We start from the raw sequence: 24,304 nt of genomic DNA on the forward strand, positions 1-24,304 counted from the left end.
AGCATATTGCCAACACAATATTCCCTTTGAAGGAAGGAGTCTTTCAAAGGCATCCCTCAATTTGTCTATACTACAGTGTGGTGCAAGGGTCTGTTGATGTTTAAGACTCACCCTATCACTCTGCAACCTAATTTGCATTCTCTCCAGCCCCTATTTATTCTGAGTGTCCTGATGGGATCATAAGATCTATGCCACCTTCCAAGTTTTCTTGAAGAACACTACTAGATAAAGGAGACCTAGCATTTATCTAGTATTTGACATCTAGTGAGCTGGCACTCATTAACCAACCAAATGGCATGAATGTAGTGACCATCAATTTAACACGACAATGGTAAAAAGGTGACTTGAGTTCTGTTCCTGGAACTACATGGTGAAAAAAGAAAACTGATTCCAGAAAAGTATTCACTGACCTCCATACACGTCATGGTACATACTGCGCGCCCCCCCCCCTTAAATAAATATATGCAACTTTTAAAAGTCCTCAGTCCAGCCATTTGTAGTGGTTTCTAAAGGTCATGGTTACTACAGGCCTGCAGCCCCTGCTTCAGTAACAGTGCTGAACAGTAACATGTTTCCACAGGGCCAGTGTCTCCCATACACAATTCACATGTGTTTTTAAAGAAGACATATTTGATTGCGTGCGCGCGCATGTGTGTGTGTCTATGAATGTGTGAGTGTGTTTCTGTATGTGTATGTGTGTGTGCATGCAGCTACAGCTATGGCTGTCAGAATGGGGGCACTGAATAACTTGTATGCCATTTAGTGTCCTGTGGTAGAGCAGTAAGCACTCCTAAGCACTGAGCCATCTCTCCAGCCTCTTCCTTTGTGTTTCATAAGCATCAGGTTTTGCATTTCTTGACTAAAGCAATAAAAGATTGTGGCAATGCAGGTTCCGGAAAAGGAGGCTCTATGTCTCTACATATGTTGTTTATAAAACAAATATTTGTGACTGGGGGCTTCTGTATGTAGCTCCTCCCCAGGGCAGCCTCACACTTGTGTTCTGAACAATCACCGTCTGGTTTATAATTTAAAACAGAAATCAACCTTTAGGAGTTAATTTTGGAGTCCCACTGCATGCATCACTGCTTGCCTAGTTAGAAGACACCTCAGTGCCCTTTCCTTCCTTCCCCAGTCCTTTCCCAGCCACTGGCATAATGCCTGTGTCTCATCAAGTATTTCTCTAGTATTGCTTGCTATTCATTTCACCTCATTAATATTTAAAGATCATTACAGTTATTCACTGAAAAGGGCAACACTTACCACCAACCATGCAAAGGTGAACCCAGGTGAAATTTCTGAGGAGGTATTTTGAAAGCATGGTATTTCCAGAGTCCGATTCGTCTCTGTTTCTATTGTATGGTTGCGTTCATCTAGTATAACTGGAACAAAACATAAGGTGGAAGATGCATGGATCTTGGCATATCAGGTACATTTTATTGAAAAGACAGAAACAGTTTAGAATAGAAATTCATCTATCTTCAAGACACTTATGAAGCAACGAGGCAGAACCCCACCGAAGTCCTCATTGTTTAAATGGCAAAACTGAGCCAGGGGAAGCCAGGGGAATTGCTCATCACTGAAAACTCACAGAGAAACTATTTGATATACTCTTCTGCTTTAACCCCAACTAGGTCCATTCATCTTCAGGTTATATGTCCTCATAAGAAGGAATATGAAGTCTTATAACCTACTTTGTAATTGTATTTTAAAATTTATTAGGACGTATTCTTTTTCCATAGAAGCTGTAGGTTCACAGCAAAAGTGAGCAAAAAATACTGACCATTCCTATGTACACGTAGTTTTCACCTTTATACACACAGCTTCCTCTGTTGTCAGTATCTTGCGCAAGAGTAGTGCCTTTGTCATAATAAATTATCCTACACTCACAAATCATTAGCTCTTAGGGCCCACAGCTTGCTGTAAGGTTTACGCATTGTAAATCTTATGGGTTCTGACAAGTGTATAGTGTCACACACTCACATTAAACACATTTGTTTAATGCTCTAGAAACCTGTTCTTTCTTTGGTCTCAAGAGAAAATTCTTAGGCACTCAAGTTCCATATGACTCAAGCATATCCTAGAAAACTTAGAACAGATATAATGTAAAGGCATGTTTTTAGGGGCAGGGCATGTTCAGTATACATGCAATTTGTTTCTAAAACTTCCTTATCTGATGTTGTAGTTATGGAACCTAGAGATAATGGAGGATAGTCTATGTTACTCTCTCTCTCTACATATATATATATATATATATGCACATATATATATGTATGTATACACACACATACATGTATATATTTTAGAAGATTCTTGTCCGTTAATATTAAAGAAATCTAACTACCATAGTAATTCCAAATGTAGTTATTTGTACAATACCATCAAAATTCTAACACATGCATACCACTTTTTAATTTTATTTTGCTTAAGTATAGTTTAAACATAGTAATCTTGTTATTAATATCCATGATGCTCACAAAATGAATGCATATGTAATAGTATTTTAATGACCATTATCCAATATACAGTTAATATATAATTATTGTTATTAGCGTTTACATACTATTTAACTTTTTGATTTTTCTGTATGTTCCTGACTGTCTTGGTACTTGCTACATAGCCCAAGTTGACTTAAAATTCATCACAATTCTCCTGCCTCAAGCAAGAGGGTTACAGGTGTGTAGCATCTCATCACCTCTACTTTTGAAGTTTGCTCTGATTCTGAGCATAGATTTTTTAAATATAAATATATAATTTACAAATAAATTAAAACCTAGAAAGCATCTACAAGTATATTAAACTACAGCATATCACCATCCATAAAGGGCAACACACTAGTAGTAGCAACTGTGCAGAAAGAAAACAGGAAAGTGAACTGTACTTCTGCTGGGCTTTGGAAAGTCTACTCGCAACAGTTGGTGATCTCTGTAGAGACAGCTGTCTAATCTGAGAAGAGCAGCAGGATGGAGAAGGGATTTTAAAGACCCCAGATCACCAGTTTCTTTTGGGGAACAGGAAAAAGTCCCCCATCCAGGGACAGAGGAAGGTTTGTGGTGCTGCAAAGAAACTCTTGGAGAAGAACCTAAATTAAGTGAGATCCGATATGAGAATTCAAAGAGGAAATTCAGATAAAAGTGGGAGACAAAAGGAAAGGAAGTACATCCCATAAGTCCCAGAGCTAGTGTTTACCTTGAAAATAGCACATTAGGGGCTGTAGACACAATGAAGGCTACAGAGGAGCTAGCCTGGCTAGCATTTCATGGAAAGAATAAAACCATCCTTAAGGAAAAGCAATAGAAAAATGAGTGCAGTAGAATGAGCTGTAAAGCTACAGCGAGAAAAAGGCGAAAGAATAAAATACCATTTATGTAATAATGAAAGCAAAGTAGTGATATATTCATACATAAATAAAAGCTACTACTTCATTGTTCAAAATGAGGTGAATGAATGAAAATGATATAAACGGTGCAAAAATGGAGCAGCTGATAAAAGAGGTCACTGAAGAACAGAAGACTTGTAAAAGATAGGTGATGTAATTCAGAAAATCATTTTCAAAAATCACTCAAAGAATGAGATGAAGCCAGAACAAAACTGAAACTATATGTGCACAAAAGCTAATGTATTGAAAGAAGTTTTAAAAGTCAATTGAAGGAAATATGTAAATAAATAACATTAAAAATAAGATAGTCAAATAAGTGTGTGTGTGTGTGTGTGTGTGTGTGTGTGTGTGTGTGACAAAAGACTTTGAAGGGAAAAATCAAAGAAGAATGGAATAGCATAAATGCTAAAAATCACAAGTTAGAAAGTTTTCTTAAAATAAAAAATAGCTATAACATATATTTAGAGATTCATTGAAGTAAGGAACCTGACTTAGATCAGACACCATAAAGCAGCATTTTATGACAGTACTTAACAATCAGTTAAGTGGGGGGAAGAAAATGAGATTATTGTTAATAGGATTTTGGCAGCAATTTCATGGTAGAAAATATTGATGAATATATTTAATATACCCAAGGAAAGAACATGTGACCTAAAGATTTTAAATACAATGATATTAACCTTTAAATATTAAAAAACACAAGGTATTGTTAAGGTCCCATCAAGACTCAGGGTTGCATTGCTTACATCAGCATTTCCCAGGGATTTTCCCATAGAGCATGCAGACCAGACAGTCATCCGTGCAGTGAGTCCTGGCCATTCACATTTGGCTCTAGTAATACTTGTTATAAGGAAGAGGATACTCATAAATACATGTTCTAAACAACAACAACAGCACAATAGAGCTCCAGAAAATGGAGAAGTAGGAAGAAAAGACTGGCTTGTAGCGACAAAGAGGTAGGTTTAAAAAACAAAACAAAACAAAACAAAACAAAAGGACAAATAGGCAAGTGTGGCACAGGCAGGTGGATCTCTGTGAGTTCAAGGCCAGTCTGGTCTACAAAGTGAGTTCCATGATAGCAAGGGCTGTTACAAAGAGAAACACTGGTTCAAAAACAAAACAAAACAAAACCAAACAAAACCAAAAAGAAACAAAGCAAAACAAAAAAGACAAGTACAAAACTAAAATGGGCACTGGGCAAGAATGCTAAATACAATCATTTCATATTGCTGAACATTGACTAATGGCAACATCAAATTAAGAATCATCTTTTCCTTGTAAAACTGCAATTGCCTAAGTCAAGACATTAGGAACCTTCAGCCCTCTCACCTATAGCTTATTTCTCCATCACCTGCCCCCTTGGTCATTGAGAAATAGTTTAGCAGCATAGTGCTACCTGCAAAACTCAGCAATGCTTCCTTTCTCCTACCCAGAGACCATTGACACACAGTGGGGACTTGATTTTAGCCTTCACAGCTCCAGAACGGTGAGAAACTCATTTTCACATTTACTGGCCAGCCTGTAGTATTGTGTAAAGCAGCATAAATGAACCAAGCTGGTGGGTGTCCAGCTAGATAGTTAGTGTGGCTCATCTAGAAACAAGAGTCCTGAGGGCCCAGGTAAGATGTCCACACGTTCTACACTGACTGAGAAAGCATGTCATTGGGTGGAGGACACTGGAGGGGGCAGCCCAGATTTCTTATGAATGATGCTAGCATGAGAGCACAACTCTAGGAACTTTATCCAGTCCCATTGCTCTACCTTTACATACCATCAACATATGAATTTGGAGGTGAAGTTTCCATGTTATGTAAGGATGGGCATTCAAACCCTAGCATGTAAGAAGACAAATATGGTTTTATATCTCAAATGGACAATTTCACTAGATGGAGAAAGGCTTAGAAGACTTAATCTTCTATTTTGGGCAAGTCTTCTGACCCCTGGTTTTTCTGATGAGAAGTGTTTTTGATTTTTTGATTATTCTATCGGTCCTCTGTAAGCCATGAATTTTTTTTTTTGTTTCTATGCTTTACTTATTTTCATCACTACTTTATGATTTTTTTCTTTTTGACTTCCAGTACTATAGGCATCTCTGTGTTTATCTTATTTGGACCTTCTCAGACTTCTTGGGGGAATAGATTAACTGATAGAAAAATACTAAAATATTAGGCAACATTGCCCTCATCACAAGCAATCATCTTGTTCCCCTTCCTCACTATTATAACTTGAAAGTGTTTTGTTAAGACATGAAGGGAGACGGGAGATTAGGTGGGAAGAGAAGGACATTACCAGGAGTGGGAGGAACAAGAGAAGGTAATGTGGGTGAATAAGATCAAAATCAATTAGATGTATGTATAAAATGTCACAGTGAAACCTAGATTTGTGGGTAATTGATGTATGCTATTAGAAACTTCATAAAACTTCCTCCTACTTCTGAATAGTTTGACTACCTGTTATGGATCTCAGTGACCCTATATTCCCAGAAATCTTAGTTGATTTATTTTACCCACTGTGTGATATGGTTAACACTTCTTAAGTATATCCTGTCCATTGGCTTTGGAGTATAATTAGGTCCCCTGCATTATTTAAAACCACAGACACCACAACACCAACACAAAACTTCATCCAAACACTCACACTCTTTCTATTGCTATTGATCAGTTGCTAGAAGCTATGTCAATACTCATTGTCCCCATTCCCCTGCCTCCCACTTCTTGCTCTTCCTCCTATCTGATTTTCTTTCTGTTCCATAATGCCACCAACACAAGTTCCTGCTAAGTGGTCAATACCTTTCATGCTCCTAAATACAATCCAATAAACATTTGTCTTCCCAGAAGCATCAGAATTGATGGCCATCTTGTCTGCATCCCACATTACTGTATCCCTGGTACTCAGCACTATAATCTCTCAAAAACTATATGCTGGACAAAGGATGCCTACAAGACATTGAGCACAGTCAGTATTCAGGTTCGATGACAAATTAGCCTTCAGAGAGTTAATCACATAAGTAAGACTTAGCTTATCAATGTTATATTTTCTTTTTTCGTTGAAATTTTTATATTTTAAAAGGTAAATGGTGGTAATTTACAGTGAGTTATCTCATGGATTCCATGTTTGTACATGTTTCAACATTTAGTGCCTCCTTATAGGTTTCTAACCATTCATGATCCTTCCTCCTTTACAGTTCCGAAGCTTATATGTGTTTCTTTATTTTTAAGTAATATTTTATTAATGATTTGTCAACATTTAAATACCATTTAAAAATCCTTTGAAAATTTTATACGTGCATACAATGTGTTTTAAACATTTCCATTCCCCACATCGACCAGATCTGCTTCCTTCCTCTCTCAAGTTTGTGCCCTATTCTAAATAATTTTTCTAACCCAGAGTCCAATTTGTACTGCTCATATATACTTATAGGTGTGGGCTATTCATTGAATCATAATCTATTAACCAAGGCCCAGAATCTTAACGAAAACTGGTTCTTTCTTGCTTAGAAGCCATTGACTGTCATTAGCTTCTTAGCTAAGAGTGGGAGCTCACACAGCCCTCCCATCCATGTTGGCTTGATCTTGTGCATGCAATTGTTCAACATTATATTTTCAAGATCAGAATATTACTAGTCATTGCCATCATCACTCCTCCTTTTTTTTCAGGTTGCTGGTGGTGGAGCTCAGAGCCTCCCGGGAGCTTGCAGATACTGTGTTACTGAGCTACACCATCAACCCAGCTGTTATTACTATGGTTATTTGTGCTATGTCTCTTCTTAGTGCTTCTACTATCACTGTTGCTTCTGACATTAACAATCCCTTGGCTTTGGTTGCAATTTGGGAAATTAAACCATGCCATACTCTTATAATTCATCCTATAACAACAATTTTTCATAGGCTAAAAGAGGCAGAATCTTAAGTAGCATTCCAATTTCTGAAATGTAGATTCTTATAAACCAAGGACTAACTCAGGGAACTATCCTTCTTCAAATAATTCAAAGACTCCAATTTAGGGAGAAATGTATCAAAATAAAATGAAATGAAAGCAGATACCTAATTAATTATTCATTGTATTTCCATTCCTATTCACAGTTTATGCGCATTAAGACACACATGGACAAAATGTTATGAAAAGGGAACAGATAGCCGCCTTTCTTTGTTGAGCCTTCAGGGGACATGAAACCGGGACTTAGACACTCACAGTTTTGTAAAAAACCCAGGAAGGTGGTCTCAGATGTCAAGAAAGAGGAAACAGGAAGAGGTAATTAACCCAGCCACCTCTGAGCTCTGAGCTTTGGCCTTGGCTTACTTAGACTCATGTATCACTTCAGTTTGAATTTGTTTATGTTCTTCCTAAGTGTTTTCACTGCATGTGTGTGCATTGCTTACGCACCCAGCTTGGAAACATGAATGTCTTGCTTAGCAAGGAACCAGATATAAACAGGAGAAAAGGCAAGGAAAGATTGGGAGAATATGAGGTGGAAAGAGGGCATATGGTTGGGTGGGGACTTGGCCATGCTGCTAGACAGCAGGCATCTGCTCTAGGTCAAACTCTCACTCCTTCGCTCCAGTATAAGCCTGTGTTTCTGTCCTTAGCTCCAGTCTGTCACCATTATGTAAAACGTTCTTTCTTTCTTGTTTGCCTTTTTATAAATTGTGACCCTGTATGTATATACAGTACTAACATCCCTTCTTTATCACTAGGCCATTGTTTTCCATCTGACTCAGAGGATCAACAGCAAAGTTCAGAAAGAAGATTGGAAATTTTCCAACCACAGACATAAATATGACTCGAATTCTATTTACAGTTTTCAGTAGCTACAAACTTAAGTATCTCTCATTGTCATTTGTTTTAAGAAACAGACTTTTCTTAAACACAACATTGCTCATTTCTGAATACGTCTTCCCCATTATTGCCTTCATTGGAACCATAATATATCCCCTGTTGTCTGGAGGATAGATCGTGGTAGTTTTGTTAGCACAGCAATGGAAGATATAACCATGTTGCTATTTCTCAATGGGGTATTGATCGGGCCCTTAGAGATATGATAGCATAATCTACTGGGGTTGGGACAATGTTCCAAAGCTGTGTCTAAAGCCAGAGTCTAGGTGTACTTGTGTTAACATCTGACAATATCTCATGGGATCCCACTCTTTTAGATCCCCTCTTATAATCAGACCACTCTAAAAAGAAAAGTCCCTCACTGTATTATTATTACTACTACTATTAACTCCAGTCATTTGCAATTCCCCATCTTACTTTTAATATTTATTTATATTTTATTTATATGAATATTTTTCCTTCATGTACATATGTGTGCCTGGTGTATGAAGAGGTCAAAAGAAGACATCATTGTGCCATACAAACAAGTATTGGCATTGGTGTGTCATGATTGAAACAACCTTTCATTCATTGCCAATCGGCGTTACATTCTTCTGAGTTTCTATGCATGCCACCTGGGACTCACAGGTGTGCCCTAGGACACAGTGGAAGCCATACTGGGGATGATAAATAATAATCGGGTCAGTTTTATCAGTGACCTTGGACCATTGCATCTGTACCAGGAAGCCTTTCTCCTTTGTTAGGCAGGTCAAGTTGACATCAGAATCAGGCGGAGCATATGTGGCTTGTCCTACACTGAATATTTCTTCCCATACCTCTGGAAAGGAAGGATGTAAGTAATCAGTTTGTATAATTTACCTGGAGTGCCCCTTTAGGTCGTGTGTGTGTGTGTGTGTGTGTGTGTGTGTGTGTTGGTATGTGTGCCCATGTGCATGAGTGTGCTTTAAAAATCATTTTCAGCATACAAAACCTAACAATGACTCTTTAAAAACCCTGTTTAGTTCACTGGTATGAGAAAGCAACTGGAATTTCTTCCTGGCTGTTACAGGAAAGAAAACCCCTTGTGATTTAGGATGAGGAGAGGAAACTATGGACCTGCATATTTCTGTCTTTTCGTCTACCCAAAAGGTAACTGAAGGTCTCTGACTGTGAATAAAACTGAGCATATTTGAAGGCTTATATTTTTATTTTTTAATTATATGTATGAGTATGTGTCTGTGTGGAAATATGAGTAAAAATGCCCATAGATGGCCATAAATCCTTCTGGAACTGGAGTTACAGCTGCTAGATATTCATACTAGGAATCAAACTCAGGTCCTCAATAAGAGTAGAAAGCGCCCTTCATTGCTGAACTACCTCTTCAGCCCCATAAATTAGGCCTAGTGAAGTGCCCTGGCAAATTTACTATGAAAGTGTTAATACACATGAATTTGACCTTTCTGGATCAGCATCTGTAATAACTAGTCTAAGTACAGTAGTTTTTTTCCACACTTTAATTCTAAGTTCTTCATAATAAAATGATTTTTCTTTTAAAACACTATGTGTTTACTAGAGGCTCTTATACATGCGGTCATTTTAATCTGCATGTGTCATAAGAGTGACATTATGCTACCTTATCAAAAGGGAAAGGAAAGCACTGAGAAATTAAGTAGATCATTTAGAGACCACCCCTTAAGAGAACACGAATTCTCTTTGCAATTAGTCACATCTGTAGTTTTCCTTCAGTGTTAACTTCATAACTCCAGACTGCCTCCTACATTCACTCTGGCCAAGTAGAGGAAGAGCCTTGACATACCCTCAGAGGATGAAGGGACCTTCATCTCCATGTAGTTATGTCTACCAAGGAGAAAGTAGGAGATGCCTCAGGTAATAGTAACCTAGGGCATCATCTTTATCCAGCTCATGATATGTCAGACATAAAAGAAGATTCTCCCATCAGCAACCTGGCTGCATGGTACAGACGACTAAAGATTTGTTCAGCCCTGAGCCTTTGATATGTCTTCAGAAACATTGGGCTCTGTTTTAGAATTTACCATTACAGAAGTTATACATTATTGTGACAAGTCCCCTGGAGCTCACAAAGGGAAAGGATAAAAAGATGACAAGCTGTCGAGAAGAAACAAGACCTCAAAGATACTCTGTGGGTATGAATTATTATGCATTTGTGAATGCACAAACTTTGGGTAGACAGAGGTCTACACATCTGAGTCTAACTCCCTGGGAGGGATCTTTTAATAATGTGCCTGTGAGCCTACCTACATCACCAATTCCAATGTCTTTGATTCAGAAACTCTTACATTCTTCATAGCCATACCAATTCTTAAGTCACTCAGGCTTTCAATAATAACCTTGTACTGTGGTATTTGGAACTAAGCTTTTGTCCTTTGATTTTGAAATAGGCCTTTTAGGTTCTGGTCTAAGGATGGCCTTAAGGCCACAGGGATCCTCTTTGCTTTCCAAGTCACTTCTTATATGTGACTAAGACCTCACATACATCCAACAACTAATGGCATTGGCACTGCGGAGGAGAAACAACTTGTTAATTTGAAGAAACAGGAAATGCTTGAGACAGGATTAAAAGCTGAGTAAGGCTTTCCGACCATGGATATGATTGTAGGGTGTTTTTAGTTTTCTGGAGTTGCCTTTATGATGTCCCAGGAGCATTTCCTCTCCAAGACATAATTTTCCAATTACTCAAGACTCTTTGAAGAGGTAAAATGGTGAAGAGTGGCCAGAACAATGGCCCAAACCATCCACTCCCCTTTTAATTTTAGTGCTCATGAGGAATCCCATCTCAACTCTAGCATCTTTCTGTTGCTGTCACATACGTATCTGAAAACCTCAGCAACAGTTTGCCCTTTAGTGATCAACTCAAAGGAGCAAAGTTTCCTAAAGCAGCCATCTGAGAGGAAAGGATTGACCAGAAGTTTTACCCCTGAAAAACTGGATCTGGATGATGGAGTAAACAGCACAGTATGTCCATTTTCTCCCTATGTCTCCCAAAGAAGAGCTCACACCAGCATTTCTGTAATGATCACAGGAGTCGATTGATGTCTTTAGCTGAGCAAACTCCAGCCACCCTACTCGTGCTCAAAAACCCCAACATTACCACAGGTTGGGGGTGTTGATCGCTTGGCAATTCCCCAGGAAATGAAATGCAGACAGGAAAGTAGTGTGGTTCAGGGCTAAGTATAACCTTCACAAGAACAATGCAGAAAATGTTCTCTGAAACCTTGTGTCTCACCTCTAAAAGACTTTTTCATATCCCAAGATTCTCTCCTTTAGTCTCTTTGTCAGTCAAGCTGCTTCTAAAATCCAAACAAAGGAAACGGTGCAGTGCAGTCCCCCTGTGCTTTTTATACATCCCCTTTCAAGAATACAAAGTCATTTAGCAAACAGCAGCTTTTTGGCCTCTCATAATAGCGTTTCAGTACAATCTTGAGATATATTTTCTTTCCAAAATTGCCTCAGGGTGAAAGAACAATGATTAACATGTCCGATTTTAATAAACTCTGAAAAATAACGGGGAGTGATGTCAGCTATCCGACTGAATTCGTTGTCTAGTTTCTTGTAAGGAAATCCACATGTCTGGGGTGTGAAGAGAGAAGGGAGTGTCTTTTCCACCCCTTGTCTTAATAATTGGAGGCCAGATGGGGAAATCCCTCATTGTGATGACCAGGGGTCTTTTTAGATGATGGTATAAGAAGAGCTTTATTTGGCCAAGCCCAAAACCATAAAGAACTATGTAGCACACCAGTGGGTTTGTTAAGTCAGGGAGCCATGATGATTTTTCCAGGGAAGGTTAGGAGCTCAGACCCTTGAAGGGAGGACAGGAAGTGTTGTAACTGCTCAGGGTAACTTTCTTTGTCTTAGCTGGGAATTCTGATAATTCAATGATAGAACAAAAATAAAACAAGTCAAGAGATGTGCTATAAAGACTCTAATCTGAGAGTTGGTGTTCCTATGTGATGAGGACAGATTATATTCTTGGAGAAGAACTTGTCACCTGTTACTCCATTTGTCATAAAAATCCCAATGTACTGAGTTCTTACTTGGAGTATTTGACATCTCTTATTGCATTAAAATGAAGAAGCTTTAAAAAGAGAGCGAGACTGTCCCATTAAAACAAACGTGTGATTAAAAGAGCTACAGGTTCACTTTTAATAGAATCCCAGCCTCTGACTGGGGTGGTTTAATAGAGTTACTTATCAGTTGCTTTTGGGCAAATCTACGTCCTCTAGCTAGTTTTGCTTGTTTGCTTGCTTCATTTTGTTTTGTTTTGGACTCCTGGTTCATGATTCTAAATCCTAGGAATATCTGTGTCCAGGATTGTACTAATTTTCCTTTGGGATTTATCTAGACTCCTAGAGACGACAATTTTCAGGTACCCATGGCATACAGATTGAATGTACCTGATGCCTTGGGCAAGACCCAAGTGGCAGCCCCTCCATGGCTGTTGTTTTGCAGCAGGTGGCAGCAGCAGCCTGCAGACCAAAGCAGCTATCCCAGGTGATGGGAATGGCGGCCACAGCATTCCTATCCTGTAATATTTTCTAAAGGCCCTTTCAGCAGGGGGATAGGCATTCTCTGTACTTAAAAATAACTCTTTTATGAAGCCTTATCAATCTTTCCTATTATCCTCTCTGCTCACCAAATCCCAAACCACACAGCATCTCTTCTGCCTTGTATTCCAGCCTACTGCACATGAAAAGGAAACAGAAGTCAGTTTCACAGCATGAAGAGAAACCTTGAACTTCTTGAACTTCAGAGGCATATGCAATTATTTACAAAGAGGAGCTGGAATGCACATGCATTTCTGCTGGAGAGGAAGGCCAGGACTGTGTTTGGACAAAGTTTTTAAACAGTCTATCTAAACACACTCAATTAGAAGAGGGCACCGAGGAGAGGGAAGGGAACAAGAGGTAAACTTATTTTCACGGTTGCTACAGTGATTAACTCAAATATAACTGGACCTTTATTTTTAACCCACTCACATAAATTGCAAGAAAGTGAAGTGGTATATTTTTTGTGCACTTTCCAGTGTGTTTTAAAATGCGACACTCAAGGATTCTGTTAACTAAAATATATTTACTGTGACCCTTCAGGGGTCACTAAAGATACACAGGTCTAGGTCATTGAAAAATGTAATGGAAACATCATGATCTTTGTTCTCTAGAAACTTGCCATTCTAATGGGGAAAAAAGCATCCATGTACATCAGAAAATGAAACAGGCAAACAAAGCAAAATTCCACCTGGACAATACAAATGGCTGCCTGAGTGAACAGGCAGCATGGGATTTACAGACTGAAATAGGGAGAGGGAGGGAATGGCTAGAATCATCTCAAGGATGGATTCTGAACTTAGCCAGGTGCTAGAGAAGTCATCCTGGAAGAGACTGGGAGGTGGGTTATTCTGTGCAGAGGAAATAGGAAGAGCCAAGGCTTGGCAACATTGAAGTTCAAGGTGGATGCAGTGTGCATATAAGCTGTTCTCCTGGAGCATAGCTGGATGTAAAACAAAGCTATGTAGAGGCAAGTTTGAAGTTCAGAGAGCTTTCAAGTCCAGGCTATAGAGTTTAACTTCCCTTCTTCACTTGAGAATTAGTTAGGTTTGGTTCCCCACCCATACCCCAGCATCAGCATAACGAAATATTGTTTGAGCATAAAGAAACATTTTGAAAGATAAATAGGGTGGGAGTAGGCAAGTTGAAAGGATGAAAGGTAAAAGGGGAGGCAGAATGCATTGGGTCTATATGAAAATAGGTTCTTTGAGAGTCAGGAGCTCAAGGGGCCCTACCCTTGCTGCTGAAGTATTTGCTATTGAGAGATTCAGACACATGGGGAGTCATTGCCCTTCAGTTGTGTATCTGCTGGTGACTTCACTGGGCTCCAGTAAATAGTTCCATTCCAACACAGATGGTCTTGGTTAAACTGTGTGTTTTAGAACAAAGGCAAAGTCATGAATTTGGGAAAAGGACAGGTATGGGTAGGGGATTGGTAGGAATGGGAGGATGATAAAAGAGGTAAGGGGAGAGAGTAGTCAGAACATACTGCACACATGTATGAAATTGTCTTTTAAAAGTGAGGCCGAGGACCTATCGAGAGTTTATTCTTCCCTTGTCAATCTACGAAAGTGCCTGCTGGTTGTCAGTGGTGTCCACACTCTAATGACAGTGTGGCCTTTACTAAGAAAAGGGAGATAGGGTGTGCATGATAAGTTGTCCTGTGTATTGCTCTGTCTATAATTCTCAGAGTAGTCATGGCATGAAATAGGTACCATATGAATGTTTTTCAGTAAAACGCTAAGATGATGCCACATCTATTAAAACAGAATAATATTATCTTCTTACAAGGTCCACAATGTTGAAATAAGATCTTTGAAAGAATCCTAAAAATCAGACCTATCCTTTATTTTAGTAAATCATGTGGCTTGCAGTTCGGCTATTTTCTAAGACTTTTTTTTTTTTTTTTTTTTTTTTAAAGAATGCTGCCTTCCCACATTAATGCTTCCCCACTAAAAACACTCAACAGTTAATGAATGGATAGTGACAGGCAAAGCACAAAGGCCTGGGTACTTGTTTTGCTTATGGAAACTACAGTGTGTCTGCCAGCTTCCGAGCTATGTTGCAGTGGGGCTCTATAACATCTTTAACACAGGTCAATATCTCCTTCTGCCCCCCTTGCTTCCTTCATACCCTTGAAAGCATTTATCCTGAAGGCACTCCTACATGAGTTCCCTGAGCATGAAGCATACCAAGTGTGTGTTCCAGATCCTTTCTCATTGCCACAACAAAGCACCATGACAGGAACAACATAAGTGAGTTTGGATTAACAGTTCTAGAGGAATATAGTCTATCGTCATTGGGGTGGGGGGAAACATGGTAGTAGACTGGGAAGGTATGGTGGCAGGACAAGAGGCTGGCCTGTCATATTGCATCTGTGTTCAGGAAGCAGAGTGAACAGGAAGTGGTGCTATGTCATCAAGCATCAGTCTGGGTTGTTTGGAGGATTTCTATGGGATCCCCTCAGTCAACAACTCAATTGAATGTAACCGACACCCACCACTGGAAGTCTTGCCTGGCTGCAAGAGATGGCCAGTTGAGCTTCAGTAGCCTCCCTTACTTGCAGTCTTCATTGAGATCAACCTTCATAGATTCAAGGAAGTTTCCACTGGATCAGGTTTCCATACTGCCCCAATATGCCCCCAATTCCAGCTGTGTCTCCTCACATTGTCTCACTCCATCCCATCTTCCCACCCCACCTGATCTACCCACCTCACCACTCCCAGTCCACTTGTAAAATCCATTCTGTTTTCCCTTCTCAGATAGATCCCTGTGTCCTCCCTGGACCTCTCCTCTTTACATAACCTCTCTGGGTCTAGGTTGGTTTGGTTATCATTTACTTAATGGCTAATGTCCACTTATAAGTGAATATATACCATATTTGTCTTTCTTAGTCTGAGGTGCCTCACTTAGGATGACTTTTTTTCTAGTTACATCCATTTGCCTGTGAATTTCATGATGCCACTGTTTTTTAACAGCTGAGTCCACTATGTAAACATACCACATTTTCTTTATCCATTCTGAAGTTGAGGGGCATCTAGGTTGTTTCCACTTTCTGGCTATTATGAATAAAGCTTTGGTGAATATGCTTGAGCAACTGTCCTTTAGGTGTATGCCCAAGAGTGATATAGCTGAATCTTGAGATAGATAAATCAATTCCCAATTTTCTGTGAAACTGCCATATTGATTTCCATAGTGTCTGTACAAGTTTGTACTTCAGCAGTGGAGAAGTGTTCACCTTGCTCCACACCCTTGCCAGTATAAACTGTCAATTGTGTTATCGATCTCAGCCACTTTGACAGACATAAGATGAACTCTCAAAGTAGTTTTGATTTCCACTTCCCTGATGGGTGAGAACTTTGGACATTTCTTTTTTTGGGGGGGGGGTGATGAACGGGTTTATTCCATTTGTGCTTCTACATCACCATTCATAATCAAAGAAAGACAGTACATGAACTCAAGCAGGGTGAGAACCTGAACAGTGGAAGGGTGCTGCTTACCAACTTGCTACTTGCGGCTTGCCTAGCCTTTATTCTTATAGACTCCATGATCACAAGCCAAGTTATAGACCCTCCACAATGGGCTGGAACCTTCCCCAATCAATCACTAATTAAGAAAATGCCCAACAAGTTCACCTTCAGCCAGATCTTATGGAGCATTTTCTCAAATGGGGCTCCCTTCTCTCTAACTCTAGCTTGTGTCAAGTTGACAGAAAACTATCTAGTACACCATGTAAGGTGTATAGGGACGTGTAGAAACATTTTTTAAAAGGCTATTTATTTGTTTATTTACCTTTCTTCTCATCCCAGTTATATCTATTTTGTGCAATATATATGAAATTAGATTATAATTGCATGGTTTCCCCATTCCATAATCTTTCCATATCATTATTGTGGCACATGTGTGTGTGTATAAAACATGCACATGTATTTGTATGTCATATATATATATATATATATATATATATGCACATAAATACATAAATACAACTTGCTGAGTCTGATAAGTCTTGCTTATATGGATATGATTTTCAAGCTACTTTATATTAAATAACCAATTAGGAACACCTAATTGAGGGAATTTAAATCTTCCTTTCAGCAGTCATCAGTTTGTTCTTTCCCTAGGAGTATGGCTCCCAGAGACTTCTCCCTACTAGAGTAACATGTCCATTGGTGGTGTCATGTCTTTTTTAAGTAGGCATACTGTCATTTCTACAAGACAAAATCCCACAGCAGAATTCCTGCCCTCTTTCTTTCTTTCTTTCTTTCTTTCTTTCTTTCTTTCTTTTTTAATTTTTTTTATTTTACATGTTGATCCCAGTTCCCTCTCCCTCCCCTCCCTCCCTTCCCTCTTACCCTCTCTCCCCCCTCACATGCACCCTGACCACCCTCCCTTCCCAATCTCCCCCACTCCACATGTAGGGTGATGCCATCCAGGAGGGGTCATCTAAATATGTCAAGTCATTTGAAGTAGGGACTAGGACTTCTCTCCAGTCTCTAGGTTAAGGCAGTATCCCTCCATGGGGGATGTGTCTGCAATGTCCTTTTGTGCACCAGGAATACATCCTGGTTACACTGTCTCAGGTCCCTTAGACTGCTTAGTCCTTCTGGCTGAGACCCATATTCAGGGGACCTGAGTCAGTCCCATGCTGGATTACCAGCTATCAGTCTGGGGGCCCATTAGCTCCTCCTTGTTCAGGTCAGCTGTCTCTATGTGTTTCTGCAACCTGTTCTTGTCCTCTCCCTCTGCATCTGGATTCTAGTTAGTCTCAGTGTTTAGTTATGGGTGTTTGCTTCTGTTTCCAACAGGTACTAGATGAGGGCTCCATGATGGTGGATAAGTTAGTTGTTGATCTCACTATCCAGGAAGGGCATTTATGGTAGCCTTTCCATGGTTGCTCAAATTGTTAGTTGGTGGCAGTCTTGTAGGTCTCTAGTCCTTTCTTTAGGTTCAGTTTTCTCTTCAAACCAATAATGGCTCCCTCTTTTATGTTTGTTCTCTCTCTCTCTCTCTCTCTCTCTCTCTCTCTCTCTCTCTCTCTCTCTCTCTCTCTCTCTCTCTCCTGTCTTCTATTCCTACCCTGAGTCATTTCTTTAAATGTTTCTCAGCCATTTGAAATTCTTTTATTGAGAATTCTTTGTTTCCATCTGTACCCAATTTTAAATTGGGTTATTTACTTTTTTATCTAGTTTCTTAAGTTCTTTATCTATTTTGCATACTAGCCTTCTTTCAGATGTGGAGTGTGTAAAAATCTTTTCCCATTTTGTAGAATGTTACTTTGTTACAATTGACTTTTCCCCCTGTCTTACAGAGTGTTTTAGTTTCATGAAGGACTATTTATTAATTATTGATAATAGAACCTGCACTATTGGTGTTCTGTTTATGAAGTTGTATCCTTTGCCAGTGCAGTTAAGGCTATTCCTCAATTACTTTTCTATCAGGTTCAGTGTGTCTGGTTTTATGCTGAGATCTTCGATCTATTTGGAGTTGAGTTTTGTGCAGGGTGATAAGTGTGAAGCTATTTGGATTCTTTTATATGCAGCCATACAGTTTGGCAAGCACTGTTTGTTGAAGATGCTGTCTTTTTTTCCAGTGAGAATTTCCAGCTTCTTTATTACAAATCAGGTGTCCAAATGTGTTTGGATTTATGTTCAGGTCTTCAGTTTAACTCTATTGGTCATTGTGTCTGTTTTAATGTCAATGCCATGCTGTTTTTATTACTATAGCTCTACAATACAGTCGAAATTCATAGATGGTGATCCCCCCCCAGCAGTTCTTTTATTCTGGAGAATTATTGTGCTGTTTTTTCCCCATATTTAGTAGAGTATTATCCTTTCAGGGTCTATAAAGACTTGTGTTGGAATTTTGATGGGGATTTCATTGAATCTGTAGATTGCCTTTGGTAGGATGCCCATTTTTACTGTACCAATCCATGAATATGGGAGATAATTCCATCTTCTGATGTCTTCTTCAATTTCTTTCTTAAAAGACTTGAACCTTTTTATCATACAAGTCTTTCATTTGCTCAGTTATAGTTACCCCAAAATATTTTGTATTATTTAAGGCTTTTGTGAAAGGTGTTGTTCCCTTGATTTCTTTCTCAGGCTATTTGTCATTTATATTTAGGAGGGCTACTCATTTATTTTCTTTTTGAAGTTTATTTTGTGTCCTGCCACTTCACTGAAAATGTTTCTGACCTCTATGAGTTCCCTGGTAGAACTTTTAGGGTCATTTACATATACTATCACATCATCTGCAAATAACAATTTCTTTGAATTCTTTCTTTCCAATTTGTATCCGCTTGATCTCTTTCAGTTGTCTTATCACTCTATCTAAAACTTCAAGTACTATATTGAACAGATGTGGAGAAAGTGAACAAATTTGTCTTGTTCCTGATTTTAGTTGAATTTCTTTCCATTTAATTGTTTCCTATAAGCTTGCTGTACTTTATTATTATTATTATTATTATTATTATTATTATTATTATTATTATTACTATGTCTAGATATGTTCCTTGTCTTGTATCCCTAATCTTTCTGGGACTTTTTATCATGAAGAGGCTTTGGATTTTTATCAAACATTTGTATTGCATATAATGAGATGATCATGTGTTTGTTTTGTTGTTTTTTTTTCAGTTTGTTTATATAGTAGATAACATTTCCTGATTTTCATATATTGAATCATCCCAGAATTTCCAGGAAGAAGCCTACTTTGTCATTGTGGATGATTTTTTTTTTGATGTGTTCATGGATTTGCTTTGTAAGTATTTTGGGGGTGGAATATCCTTCTGTAAGCTATGAATATATGTTGTTCCCATTGGTTGATAATTAATGCTACTTTGGCCTATGGCAAGATACAATATAGCTAGGAGGGCAATTCAAACAGATATACAGGAGAAGAAGGACAGGGTTGAAAGGGATTTGAGCTAGCCACCCAAGAGAGATGCCAGCAGCAGCCTAAGGAGAAGGATGCCAGAACACAGCCATGTTGTAATAAACAGATTAGTAGAAATGGGTGAATTTATAAGAGAAAGCTAGACAGCAATATGACTGAGCCACTGACCAAGAAATTATATTTAATATTTACCTCAGAGTGATTATTTCATAAGCAGGTGAAGGTACCAGCAGGTAGGAGAAAAACTTTTCCAGTTGGACTAGGCAAAACAGAAAATAACTTATAACTACATATGTTATTAGTATTTTTGTATCTAGGTTCATAGCAGAAATTGATCTGTAATCTTTTTTTTTTTCTTCAATGAATCTTCATGTGGTTTGGCTATCTGTTAACTCTGGTCTCATAAAAGAGTTTGGCCTCATAAAAAGAGTTTGGCAATGACCCTTCTGTTTTATTTTGTGGAAAAAATAGAGAAGCATTGGTTTTAACTCTTCTCCGAAAGTCTGATAGAATTCTGGCACTGTTTTTTTTTTTTTTTTTTTTTTTTTTTTTTTTTTTTTTTTCATTAGAAGACTTTAAATGTCTGTCTCTATTTCATTAGGGGATGTGGGTATATTTTCATTGTTTATTTTATCTTGATTTAACTTTGGTAAGTGGTACCTATTGACAAAATTATCCATTTCTTTTAAATTTTCCAGTTTGATGGAGTACAGATTTTTAAAGTATGTCCTTGAAATTCTCTGAATTTTCTCAGTGTCTATTTTTATGTCCCCCTTTTCTGGTTTTGTTAATTTGGATAAATTTCTCTATCTTTTAGTTAGTTTGGATAAATGTCTATTGTGTTATTTTCTCAAAGAACCAACTCTTTGTTTCATTAGTTCTTTGTATTCTCTGTTTCTATTTTATTGACTTCAGCCCTCAGTTTGGTTATTTCTTACAATCTACTCTTTTGGGGTATGATTACTTCTTTTTGTTTTAGAGCTTTCAGGTGTGCTTTTAAGTTGCTAGTATGAGAGCTCTCCAATTTTTTTTTTAATGTGGACACTTAGTGCTATGTAGTTTCCTCTTAGTACTGCTTTTATTGGGATCCATATGTTTGAAAGGCTGGTTGTGTATTCATTTTCATTGAACTCTATAAAGTCTTTAATTACTTTTTTTTTGTCTTGACCAGTTTTTCAGTGAGTAGAAAGTAGTTCAGTTTACATGAGTTTGTAAACTTTCTGTTATTGATACCTAGCTTTAATTTATGGTGTTATGGTAGGATTCTGGCAGTTACTTCAATTTTCTATATCAGGTGAGACTTGCTCTGTGTCCAACTATGTGGTCCAATTTGGAAAAAGTTCTATGAGGTGAAGAGAAGAAGGCACATATTTTTGTCTTTGGGTAGAGTGTACTGTAAATATCTGCTAGGTCCATTTGTTATATAATGTCTTTTAGCTTTAGCATTTCGCTGTTTAGTCTTTGTCTGAATGACTTGTTCATTGGTGACAGTGGGGTACTGAAGTCTTCTACTATCAGTGTGTGAGGGTCAATATGCAAAACACACTTGTAGAAGTGTTTTGCTTTGTTTCGTTTTATTTTTCAAACTTGGAAACATGGATAAAAGGTATTTGGAAGGCAGGATATACATACTCTGGCCTCTTCTCCATGGTACATACTAGGAAACCAAACTCTTAGAAAGCTTGGCTGTTGGCTCAAGATATCAAGGAAGAAAACTTCATGCTGCATGTCTCTACTGTTGTTGCAGAGGACCGTGGGTAACATGTCTCTTTTTACAGTTCTTCTAGACCAGTCACATCCTCACATTTAACCCACTATCCTTTGTTTTTATTTGAATTTAACCCCCACACCCCACCCCATCCCATTTTTTCTTTTTAACATCCCAGGCCTTTGCTTTCACTTCCCGTTTGAAAATCTATTCTCAACAAATGCTAGTGAGGATGCTGAGAAGAGGGCTCATATGTTATTGGTGGAAATGTAAATTTGCATAGCCATGAGGATTCCTCAAAAATAAGTAAATAAAACTATCATATGATAGTTCTACTATGAGACAAATTACCAATTTTTCTAAGACAGTGGTGAATGGCCAAAGTGAGAAAGGACTTTTCAGTATAATCTTCTCAAGCAACGTTTGTATATACAGAACATGGTTTGGAGGAAAGCAAAATTTTCATTTTCACTGGGAATTATAACCCAGGTCAGCTGTTAGGTGAATGACGTTGGCTAAGTAACACATCACAATTTCACTTTCTTGGACAGAAAATTAGGATAACAGATTGCTGTGTAGCCTCTAAGGGATAACACATGTGAAAGTCCAGTGTCTGGTACACACCTCAGCTAACAGCATCACAGCAAGGCCTATAAATGCATGCAAAAAGGGACAGAAAGAAAAGGGTAAAGATGGTTTCTAGATAACCCTCTTTTCAGATCAATGATGTTGGACAGCTAGGTTATCTGATTTTTCTAGGCTTGCATTTCCTCATTAGTAAAATAGTAAATGGCTAAAGATTACACAAATGAAAATAGCTTTCTAGTTCACTGACTCAAGACAGGCTTAATGGTCATCACTAAATGATTTGGTCTGCCATTAAGTTATAAAATATGAGATTTCCATGAAATATAGAGAAGATGATAGACCATGTAAAACAGAAAATTACAATAAATTATATGGGTAAATATCGTTGTCCTGGAAGTTTTAGCCTATAATCCCTTAATGCATTTTTTTCCCTCCTGGATGGAGGCTTTTACTCTGACCTTAGAAATCAATGCTGGAGTGAATTAATCATAGCATGCTGTAGTGATTGGATTAATGGGAAGATCTTGCTAGGACTTACATAAATATCTAAAATAAATTGCTACCCTATACACAGAAATACTGGGTTAGACACAGGGATGCCATAAAAGAAATATAAGATTGAATTAGTAAATCCATTGCTTTAAAAACATGCCTCTAAAAATAAATTGAGAGTTCAAATTCTCTATTATTTGCCTCCATAGAAATTTAACCAAAAGAATTTAAATTTCTTTTTTAACAAAAAGCTAATGCTAAAAATTTGCTGGAAAACTAGCAGCTATCCATCCCAATTACTTTCTGAAATACTATAGCATGGAATAATGTCCATATTTCTGTCAAATGCACTCCTGAAAATGTGTGTGTTTGTGGGTTTGTGTATGTGCACATGTGTGGGCGAGTTCATGTGTAGGACAGACATCTGTGTCAGGTACCATTTTTAATAGCTTTTTTTTTTTTTTCAGACTGACTTTCTGGCTGAACCCAGAGCTTACTGATTTAGCTAGACTGGCTAGCAAGCCCCAGGGATCCCCTTGTCTCTGTCTCTCTAATCCTGGAATTAGAAACACCTAATGCTGTGTCCAGGTTTTTTATAGGAGATCTGAGGCATCAAACTCAGGTTCTCAAGCTCATGTGGCAGGCCTTTGCCTACTGAGTTCTCACCTAAGCCCCATTCTGAATTTTAGTTGTCCTCAGGTCAATCAACAACTGAGTCTTTTGGCTAATCTGGAGAAGCTGTTAAAGTTTCCACCATGATAGAGAGGAGGGCATAGCAAAACAACCTACTCTCCACATCTTCCTGATTTAAAATATTTGGCATTAGGGTCCAGGGAGAGATGAGTTAATCAATGCTCATAGGTTGCCATAACTTTCCTCACAAAGCAGGTGACCAAACAGGAATAAAGCCAAGTGAATCTATTCCTATTAGACTAGCCTCAAAGTCTCATATCGGGCTTGGTTATTGAATTTCCTTCCGACTTCACATGTTTTCCATTATTGCCCTGATGGGAACCAGTAGTGGCCTTGGGTGACAGTGTTCATGACATAACATCTTTTGAATAGATGACATAATCAGCTTGGCCTCTACTGCCATTGGAGCGCACTAAGCAATTTAGTGTTTATGTGGTAGTGATATTGGGGCTTCATGGAATCAAGACAGGAATGCCTCTAGAAATGGGCACAGAAACAAAAACATTGTCTACAATGATGAATGTCCTAACATGTCATTTACTGCTGTGTGCCAGAGTGAGGACTCTGCTGCCTGAGAGAGACTTAGAGTTCTTCTGTACCTGCTATCCTGTTCATCTCCTCTTACATGGCTACTGTGTCTACTTATTGCTTACCTTCCCCTTTGACCCAGTTGTAAGATATTTCTCTTTCCCACATCATATCTGGCCCTTTGGTATTTTCTGACATAAAATCTCTCTGGCTCAAGGCTTCAATGTGATAAAAGTAAAATGTTCTTTTTAATTTGAATCTTTCTTGGGACAGAGTCTGGCGTTTCTTCTAATAATTGTAAATTTAGTGGCACATCCTAAAGTTTGCTGGTAGATCAGGCCAGGAATGTTTTCCACTAACTAAAATAAAAGGGGGGCTGGGGTATAACTCGGTTGGTAGAGTGCTTGTCTAGCACCCCAAAAGCCTAAAGTTTGATATCCAGAATGGAATAAATGTAGTTGTGGTGGTGCATGCCTGTAAGGAGACACAGACATGGATCAGAAGTTCAAGGTTGTCTTACATATTGAGTTCTAGGCCAGCCTAGGCTATTTGAGATCCACTTAAAAAAATTACACAAGTGATGAGATCAAAAGCAATGAGAAGAGCCTGTGTTGTTTTGGAGAACTCCAG

The 24,304-nt window shown here is 38.4% G+C and overlaps 1 protein-coding gene across 1 annotated transcript in view; it reads right to left on the reverse strand.

The window, feature by feature from the left end:
* Cd96 (CD96 molecule) overlaps window positions 1–12,743 on the reverse strand; it is a 76,783-nt gene extending 64,040 nt beyond the window's left edge. Inside the window, 4 exon segments of the mRNA XM_051190939.1 lie at window positions 1,261–1,379; window positions 8,784–9,026; window positions 11,143–11,234; window positions 12,622–12,743. Coding sequence (XP_051046896.1) covers window positions 1,261–1,379; window positions 8,784–9,026; window positions 11,143–11,234; window positions 12,622–12,743 — 576 coding nt within the window.
* Between the last annotated feature and the right edge of the window lie 11,561 nt (window positions 12,744–24,304).

This window comes from Phodopus roborovskii, unplaced genomic scaffold (assembly GCF_943737965.1).
Source record: "Phodopus roborovskii unplaced genomic scaffold, PHOROB, whole genome shotgun sequence".
NCBI lineage: Eukaryota > Metazoa > Chordata > Mammalia > Rodentia > Cricetidae > Phodopus > Phodopus roborovskii.